A 10,514-nucleotide genomic window follows, 5' to 3' on the forward strand; every position below is an offset into this window, starting at 1 on the left:
CATTTATGATGAACACTTCTCTTAAGAGCGTTGTTAACATCAAAACCAAATTAACAATTTGCTATAGACTTCATAATTGCAAGCACATAAATCCACACTCTTCTTATTTTGTATGATAACAACACATTTTTCAGAGAAGTGGAGAAACAAATATGATGGATTTAAGCGATTAACCTTCCGGTGACAATATAGAGTATATTCTACTACTCCTGAAAATATACTTGTCTCTTCTTTGGCTTTATCATAAAGACAGAAAATAAACAAATACAAATATGACAAATATATAAGTGTGTTTATTGTATTAACTTAAAACATTTTTTATTAATATTGAAAACTATATAGTCTTTCTAATCTATAACAAAAAACATATATATATATATATATATATATATATATATATACTGATTGAATAAAAAAAGTAAAAATTAATGGTAATTGGTATGAAATTGTAATCTATTTTAAAGAAAAGAGATTGCAAAAATTAAACAGAAAACAGCAAAGTAAGAAAGGAATGACATAATGATTAAACATTGCATGTGGAAGAAATTTCTTTATTTCTTCACTGAATATTCTTAGTACAGAATGAAACTTGCCGAATTTGAATTCAAACCCTTCTTTCTTCACTTCAAATTTGATGTTACCTATCTAACAACTTTACAGAAATTTTCTCATTCTTCAATTACAGTTAGCACAAATCAACTATAGCCAGTACTTTAGTGGAATTTAAGAACATTATGGTTGTTGCTGCACTAGGAGCCAACACATTGTTTCATCCCTTTCAATTCAAAACATCAACTTTTAGTTTTCATATTAATTTCCCAAAGAACTATGCATTACAGAAGTTCTTCAATGTCAATTTTTGATACGTCTCAAGGCAAGGTAAGCCAGTAATCTGTAAAACACAAACATGAAAAACAACACTCCAATGCTTCCCATTGGGCCTATTTGACCCACCACATCTTCATCAAGAAATTTGCAATTAGCTCCACTACTCTCATGATTGCAACCCAATAGGTAAGCAATTCTTATGCCATCACCATATTGAATTCTAGTCAAAAGCCTGTAACTATAGAATGTTGTGGATATATATTTGATCCAAGCAACACAAGATGGAACCTTATGAACATAGTATCCACCTGTTAAAACAAATGCTAGCATTGTAACTGCTGCAACTGTGGAAGCTTGTTTAGCATCCATTATTGCAGCACCTAAAGCAAGTCCAAGACCTTGTGATACAAGCACGAATAAAAGAACAACCAACAATGTCAAGAGAAAAGACAACAAATCTGGCTTCAATCCACCCATCCAGTATGTAATAATGAGGAAAATTGTTGGAAGAATAAGCTCCATTGGTAGGTCACCGACAATTCTAGCCATGAAATAGGATGATAGTGTGTACATACCAGAAGCTCTCTCTTTTACAAAGATTGCACGCTCTTGAGGGAATGCAAACACAGAGTTGAAAGATGGGAATACACCCCAAAAGATTGAAATGAAGAAGAGTAATCCAAGCCTATCTTGAATGTTCATATAGTCTGAATGCCACCACATTAAACCAGCTAGTAATGCAGCAGCAACGACTTGAGAAACTCTCAGTATGTTGAATGATTCATATTTTCTTTCTTTGAGGCTTCTCTGGAGTAGAATACTGAATTGGTAAAACCAATCAAAGATGCTAACTCTGTCATTATATCTACGTTCTTTCGAAGAGTTGCTTCTTACAGGGTTAGTTCCTTTTGTTGAAACATTTGTTGTGTCCATGCAAAGAGATTTTACCTTTGGACCCAGTTCTCTGTTGTATGATTGAATTAGATTTTGCTTTATGTTTGGTCGATCTTTTTCACTTACACCATCTACATGGCAAACACCTACAGAATTCAAAGTTAAGTTTGATTAATATCACACCCTCAAACAATAAAATGTTCATTTAGTATTGCAGTTCAATTATGTGATGTAAGTATGTAACTGTATTTCTTATTTGAATAAGCTACAATATGTCTAGTAAATGAGTCCTACTGTCCTAGAAAGTACTTGGCAGAAGATAGCAAAATAACAAGAAAAATATCTAAGGATTGAATTAAGAGTTTTGATTGCATCCAATTTCAAAACAAGTGGACTTCATGTTTCGTACTTAACCTTTCAACTTTCAAAATTGAAATTAAAGAGATAAGGGACCACACATCAAATAGAAAGAAAGGGAAACTTTGTATGAAAAATCTTTGTCAACAGATAAATCAAATGCAACAAATTAAATTATAGGAACTGATAGAACATAGCATGACAGTGGCCCACAAAACAACAAATTGTAGAACATGACATTTAAAATAGCTAAACAAAAAAGGTGTTTAAATTAATCAAACATTACTTGATTAGTTGAGTATTCCAAAAGGACGGACTAGGGGCATAACATGCTAAAATATGATAGTGGAACTTGTAAAAGCTGACTTATGTATTAATGTCATGTTATGGTGTGTCTCCACTAATTTTGGTGCTGTCACTGCTGATTGGGCCAGCAGCTCCTACTTTCATTTCCATATCAATATCAATATATCCATAATCCATTTATTTACTTTTTATTCATTATAAGCCTTTATGCCATCACACTTCACTTTAGGGGAGAATTGTTTATAAGGATGAAAAAGCAACCCAACACGTGTTGGTCTCGTACAGATCCTAAGATGAGAAAGATTCTCAAAAAAAGGTGGAGGAAAGGAGAAAAAGACACAAAGTGGGAAGAAAAGAAGGACAGATCATTTGTCAAAGAAAAGAAGTGAAGGTCAAGTTTTTTCCAAGTGTAATGATCAATAAGAAGCAACGCCTATGACCATGATCTCATGTTGATCAATCATTTCAAAGAAAATTTAACAATATTATTAAAGAATTTATATAAAAATGAAAAGTAATTGCAAATTATTAAAGAAAAGTTTTCATCCAAAACCAATTTTGCAGGTCACGCTACCAAACATCTAAAGTTGTGTTGTATCTAAAACAAAACATCCAACGTTGGAAACACAAATAAACACGTTGATTATGACCCCAAACACTACTTTAATACTTCTTATTTACACCTAAAAGCTTAACCTACCTATAGAAATTACAGAACAAAAAGTTTTATTATGCACCCCTCTTTTCTGATATATAAAATTAATTAAAAAAAAAGCATGATGCTAAAATCTACTTAAAAAATGTCCACTCCAACTTTTCCTAGGTGCTCTTTCCTCTTTTATTTTTCTTTTACATCAAATGTATGGTTTCTCACGCTATCAGTGTCGTCATTACCTCCACCAACATAATATTCAAATGGACCCAAGAATCAACGGAAAAAAGTTAAGAAAAATCTTTCAGTGCCAAAGATGATGAACTCCATAAAAGATAAAAATACCTAGTCAAAGAGCACTTACCACACAGTTAAATATCATGAATTATTATTAATTAACTCTTGTCCTAGCTAAACCTTTTTTTAGTGATATCTATGCTAAAAGAAGTAAAATCCCAGCACATGTAATAGAGTGACCAGTTATCTTCAACTAAAGTCTAATCCACTACTTATGCACTTTCAACTTTGACCATAAAATATATAGCTCTGGTCCACATTGCTACACTAGTCTAATATCTCATTACATCAGTTGTATAATGTCCAGAGAATATGTACTAAGCTTACATTACTTGGATAACCTTATTGACTTAACATGTTTGAACATGCCATGATAAAAGAGAAAGAAAGCCGTGTAGATTTCTTTGTCTAAAAGGAAAATAAATACAAAAGTACGATTTATGAATTGTGATAACAATGTTTGCTAAAATCTGCAGCATGTTTGTTAATCTTTTGTTGTCTATGTCAGAACTTAAATGATTTGTCCAAGCTTGTCTATCCATTCCCCCTGGATACAAAACGAGTCAATCTAAATACTATTTTCGACGTCCCAACAAAGTGATTTTGATTCTGGATGAGAGATTAAGTTATTCTAGTAGAAAAGGACACAGTTGACGGTTTTTGTGACAAGGGGCCATGCCATGCCTACGCAGGTCCATAAGTGCACCATATGCCTTTCACTTATGTTTCTTCTAATTTTGGAATATATTTATGGACCTACATCATATTTGGCACCAAGCTAAAATTGATGGGAAAATTGAAAACTTTAATGATTTCTTTCATTTGGTGCAAGAAAACGATTTCCTTATCTTTTTTCATGGTTTTCACTAAAATTCTTTGGTAAAAGATGTATAATGTGGTTAAAAAAAAAATTGAACATCCTTCTCTGTTCCAAAGCATAGGTTTCCCTACAGCATATGGACTTAATTTTCATATCAAAGTGGTATTTAACTTCAAGAGGAAAAAAACTATGCATGCCTCACTGGATGAGGCAGTGGCTAAGATTGTGAGTTGGCCAAGAAACTGTAAGGGGAAAAAATTGGTTGAAAGGGAGGGAAAATTATTAGCATATGGAGTCAAATCATGTTGGCCCAGGAAGAAGAAATTATACAACTGGCTATGTAGTAATAGTTGAAGGCAAGAAAATAGTAAAGGCAGTGGCAAACTGTTCCAAAAAAGATGGACACGTGGTGAGCATCATGGGATAATTTTTTAAATAAAGCATTCCATTGTTGATGCAAAAATCAAAATCCATTACGTTTTTAATGGATTTCTTCCACTCAATGGGAGAAATCTTTATCAATCTACTGCCCAAGTTTATACCTAAGATATACTCATTTACTTCAATAGTATTTTATATAAGAAAGGACAACCATTGCCAAGAAGCACTAAAACATGAACACATTATTTTTATTAGACCCTATTAACTTAGGGATGGTCCAAATATTAATTGATAATGGAATGTGAGTTCATTCAAATTTGGGTTAATCTAATCTTTTGACCACCCTTTTCACCCATTAAGGTCCTTTTGCAATCAGCCATCAAATTAATATCATTAGGGAATCAAGATATTTGTTTCCCGTTATAATGAATCACTCTTTTCCTTTTCTTTCTGAACTTATATTGGACAACTTTAATGCAGAGCTAATCTATGTAAATCATTTTCTATGGGTCTCCTCTAAGCATAAATCTATATAATACTTATATTGTCTTTGAAGGTGTACAAAATGTCAAATTTTTTTCATGATTATATTATGATAAAAAAAAATTCTATACACATATTTAAGAGTTAACATATAAATAGTTAAATAGAGTTTTTTTTAAAAAGTCACGACTTAATCGAAGTTAACTTCAACTTAATCTTTAAAATTTGAGACGGATCTCATAATTGTATATGTATACCAATTACGAAGTAAAAGAAAACTCAAAGATCATAATGAATAAAACAAGGGAAGTTGTGGACCATATGTAATACATCATGGTCCATGATATGTCGTACCCATGGGTGGCAATTATAGCAGCATAGAATTACATTAAATATTTAATGCTTACTACAGAATGTTGTCTCCATGTGGTGTGTGCTTAGATTGACCTATTTTAGTTTAAATGATGACATAATATTCTATTTTACTTTATAAATTAAGTTTATACATAAACATTGTTATGATAAACTTATGTATCGTAAGAAAAAAAGGATCAACAATTAATGTAAGAAGTTTCAAACAAAATTGTTTATTAAAATAGAACTTTGATGGCTTTAACCACGTTCTACTTCACAAACAAAAACTAATAATCTATGCCTACCGATGGCTTAAAAATGAAACTACTCAAAATAAGCTCTAAAAACTTGTCACAAAGTTTAACTAATTGTCAGATATCCAAATCATAGGTATTCACAATTCACAGCTTACTATTCACTATTGTCTTCTTATTTTTTTAATGATTTTAAGAATTTTTTTATGTGCCTATGTATATCCATTAAATTTACTTAGATTTAGAAAACAAATATTTACGAAAGTGCAAAAATAATATTACAAATGCATTAATAATAACAATAATAATAATCTGACAAAGAAACAGAAATAATGAATTTCACGTACCGTTAGCGAGATCGAGCAGAAAATCCGCCGGATTAACCGGAAATGATGGCGCGAATCCAACCGACTCGAAATACCTCATGGCGTCGGTTCCTTTGCCGTAGTACATACAGTTCCCTTCTGACAATACAAGCACTTTATCAAACATCTGGTAGACACGGCTTGACGGCTGGTGCACTGACGTCACCACCGTCTTCCCTTTCCTCGCCAAGGAGCCCAGCGTCGACACAAGGCGGTACGCCGCGGTGGAGTCCAATCCAGAGGTAGGTTCATCCAAGATCAAAAGCGCCGGATCCACCAACATCTCGTGAGCGATACTCACGCGCTTCCTCTCTCCACCAGAAACACCGCGAATGAAACTGTTTCCAATGATAGTGTTCTCGCATTTGCTTAAACCTAACTCCATGATCACTGACTCCGCCGCTGCAACCTTCGTTTCCCGCGAAAGCGTCCTCGGGAGACGCAGCATGGAGCAGAAAACCAGTGTCTCGCGAACCGTTAAGTGTGGGTAGAGAATATCGTCCTGTGTAACGAACCCGGTTCGACGGAGAATCGTTCGGTTGAGTTTCGATGAGTTAGCGAGGATTGTTCCAGTGAGACCGTTTCCATGGAGTCTCCCTGCTAGTGAGTTTAGGAGCGTGGATTTTCCGCTTCCAGATGGACCTAGAATGGCTAGGATCTCTCCTGGGTAAGCTATTCCCGTTACACCGTTGAGAATGATTCGCTCTAGCGTTGATCTTTGATCAGACGGTTGTGATTCGAGTCCGGTGAAGAAGTTCTTGATGATCCCTCCTTTTTTGTTCTCTATCTTTAATCTGTATCCCACGTCCATGAACTGCATTGCATGAGCATATATAAGTTAATTTTTATTGTCAAAAAAGTCTAAAAGTAGTTTAGTAGTCGAAATTATGTCGCATGTTCAAACCTGCCGACTTAACCGGTAATTTTAATTGTGGATAAAATAAAATTAAAGATTAATGAGTTTTATTATTGTTGTTAAGTACTTGTATTAAATGTTGTACCTTAAGAGTGATTGGGTAAGAAGATAGTAAAGGAGGAAGGTCACGCGATTCATGGGGGCTTTGTTTGGGAGGGGCATGAGTGTTGGATGAGTTTGTGTCTTGAGTTTCTACATCACCAAGCGTTGATGATGTTGTTGTTGGTGTTGTTGGTGTTGGCATTATTACTACTTTTGCTATGTTGAAGAAATGATACTAGGAATTGAAGGGTGTGGAAAAGAGAAAAAGAAGAGGAAGTGTGAGTAGTGAATGAATGAAGTGAGAGGAACAAGGGATAGGAATACAATGGGGTATTTATGGAGGGATCAGGACCCATGAAACTGCTACGTGTTAATGTGGAAGCTCCATTTCAGGGGTTGCTACGTGGCAATCATGTATATGCATTCAGCCGCTTGGTTAAATTGGTTCATGGAATGGAAAAGTATCCACTTTCTTTTCTTTCTTTGCTTTTCATTTCTTTATGTCTATCTTTCTACTTTTAATTTTTCCTTTTTGAAATAAGTAAGAATTAAAAATGATAAAGTGATGGAAAATTTAAGTTGGTTTTTTTATCTTATGGATTAAAAGGCCTACATATTCAGAGATTAAACAGAAATCAAATGAGACTGAAAAACTCTTTAAAGAAAAATCAACACGTAACATTAATTTCATCTAAGTTAGAGACTACTTTAACAAACTAGTACTAAGTATTGCTTTAATTTATAGCACATATGTATATAAGTGGTTATAATAAATAATTTAATTATAGTTTATAGCACATATGTATATAAGTGGTTATTGTTCTCGTATCTATGTTTTGGGATCTATTTCAGTCCTCTTCCTTTTAAAAGTTTTAAGTTGGTCTCTTACGTTGTCTGACAGAATCAAAGTGGTCTTTTTTGTCAATAACGAACTAACTGCGTTACTTTAGATGACGTTGAAGCTAAGGTGGATTGGTGGAATGTCTAATCATCACCTTCTTCTTCCTTGTTGCTAAAAGACTTTTCTATTTTCCCTCAAATTCAACCCTAATGCAAAATGCTTTTCAAAATCTACTAATTGAAACCAGCACCGATGCCCGTTTTCATCCCTCAAATCTAACGAGGAGTTTCCAAAAACCCAACGATCCAAAAAAAACCCAGCGATCCAAAAACCCAATCCTTGACGCCGTGATTGTTCAAGCTGGTGCTGGTGGTTTTCCCCTCTCGACGACAAGGAGTTTGATATCCTGGTACCTACTTCTGTTTTGATATGATGTTTTGGGTTTCGGTTTCGATTTAAGATTTCAACTTTGGTTTGTATGTACTCGGTTATCTCCATCAATTCTTCAATCTGAGGGAGTTCTCGTTCATCGCATTGTTAAGCATTCAGGGGGAATTTGTAATTACCTTTCTGAGGGGGTACCACTTTGGGTTCAATTGTGGTTTCAACTGTGCAGAAGCAGTGAATGTAGCTCCTGTTGTCACACGACAAGCTCTTATTTGGATCATCATTAGAAGCTATACGAGCCCTTGCAGAGTTAACTCTTCTCATAAAGGAAAGTCCAAAAAAATATGAAGTGGAAAAGCGTATGTGGGAAAGACGGAGTTCTTACTAATGCATTTAAGGTGTCGTTTTTAGAATGATTTAGTTTCTATTTATTTCTTAAAACAACTTTGTTTTAGTTACTGTGCAGAAATATGATTCCAAAGTGATAGAGGGAGACAAAGGTCTCGGAGAAACCAAGGATAGATCAACCTTTGTATTATATCTGGTGAAAATGAAAACTCTTTGCTGCATATTACTGAGAACCATCACGAGAAAGGTGATTCAGCACAAAAAAAAAGTTGTTTTGAGAGCAAGAAGGAACAAATAGACATGGAATAAACTTTGTGTATGTGCGTTATTGTAGTTTTTTCAGACAAGAGATGGAGTTATGGTTGTGAATATCTGGAATATTAACTTTTTGTGTTGTTATGGTTTCAAAGTTTGGCCATTGATTTCTATCTTGTTGGTTTCATGGTTTCATATATTTCATTTGTAAATTAAATAACAAATTGTGAAATAGCGTAGTGGTATAGTAACTTGCCTAAAAATCAAAGTGTCCATGGTTCAAGTATTTGTTGAGGGCAAACTTTTGTATTTTTTTCAATGATGTATATGAGCATATGCCACATCACTGCTAAGTCTATGCCAAGTGACACTTTATTTTTACTTTGACTAACAAATCTAACGGAAAGGACTAACGTGACGCTGTTAGACAACGTAAGGGACCAATTTGGAACTTTAAAAGGAAGAGGACCATAATGGACCCCGAGACATAGGTACGAGACGAAAAAAGATTTTAAGCCTAATTTTTATTTAATAATTTATATTAAATGACGAAATAATGTTAAATTGTGTTCGTATATATTCTTGTACGGATGAAAAACACAACTTAGTAACTTAGTTGCTTGTTGTTAGCTGAAGATTTCGTTTTATGTTGTTCATCCTTCGAAGGAGTTGAGAATCGAAGGAAAGATGGTTATTGATGGCCATCCCTTAAAAAGTAAAAAATGGCTACTGATGGTCATGCTTCGAAAAATAAAGACTTCTAAGTTCGATGGAGATAAGTGAACGCTGAAAGATTAATGAAAGCATATGTCTTCGGGACTTAGACAAAATTCATAGAATATGTATTCAAGTATTACTACTTAGCGTGTTTTTTAGTAGTGTTTGTTTAATACACTGCCACGCGTCGAAGATGGACTCAGGCGGGAAGATTTGAAATTCAAAGACGGTTTCGTAACCGTTCAACAACAGATGGCTTCGCTGGAAGTTCTGATGAGAAACGTGGCAGCAGATTAGTATAGGACCGTTAAGGTCGAAACTAGTATAAATAGGAGTCTTAGTGTTAGGATTCTGTGTGTTCATTTTGTACAAATCACTCACATATTTACTCAAGTATCAAGCGTTAAGAGAAAGAGTTCGCTGAGAAAATGTACGTATGACACCACCATTTTAATACATGTGTATTATCTTTTTGTTTTTTATCTTTCAGAATTACTGCATTTCGTTTACTTCTTGCCATTTACGTTTCTGCATCTTTACTTTAACGTCATTTACTTTCGAATTACTTTCACGCTATTTACTTTCAAAGTCTTTTATATTTCTGCAGTTTAAGATTCTTTACGTTTCAATTGTCTTTTTAATTTTTTATGTCATGACACTTCGATGAAGTCACATTTATATGTAACAAAGTGATTGTCAAGACTATTTGTTCTGTTAATCGAACAACGCTTATTGAAGAGGACAAATAATGAATATGGTTCGAACAAACATTGATAACAATCTTCTTGACTATGTGTCCTAGGATCAATCTAGTCGATCCTGCAAGTAACCAAATCATATTTATTATAGTTTGGAAGACTAGCGGTTGTTTACCGGAAATCACCGTAAACAAATTGGCACGCCCAGTGGGACAGTGTCAAGCAGATTGTTTTAATCAATTGCTTTATTTTTGTCTAGACAATATCAAGATCTTGTATGAACCTTAGGAACGGTAAATTAAAGAACAGTGCACAACCG

General features: G+C 34.1%; 1 protein-coding gene across 1 annotated transcript; it reads right to left on the reverse strand.

Annotated features, from left to right (window-relative positions):
• Window positions 1-782: 782 nt before the first annotated feature.
• Window positions 783-7,271, reverse strand: LOC131643689 (ABC transporter G family member 25). Its single transcript, XM_058913981.1, has 3 exons — window positions 6,993-7,271; window positions 5,974-6,805; window positions 783-1,868 (listed from the first exon to the last, which is right to left on the reverse strand). The coding sequence occupies exons 1-3, from the start codon at window positions 7,149-7,151 to the stop codon at window positions 853-855; spliced, it is 2,007 nt and encodes a 668-aa protein (XP_058769964.1). The 5' UTR covers window positions 7,152-7,271; the 3' UTR covers window positions 783-852.
• Between the last annotated feature and the right edge of the window lie 3,243 nt (window positions 7,272-10,514).

This window comes from Vicia villosa, linkage group LG1 (assembly GCF_029867415.1).
Source record: "Vicia villosa cultivar HV-30 ecotype Madison, WI linkage group LG1, Vvil1.0, whole genome shotgun sequence".
Lineage (NCBI taxonomy): Eukaryota > Viridiplantae > Streptophyta > Magnoliopsida > Fabales > Fabaceae > Vicia > Vicia villosa.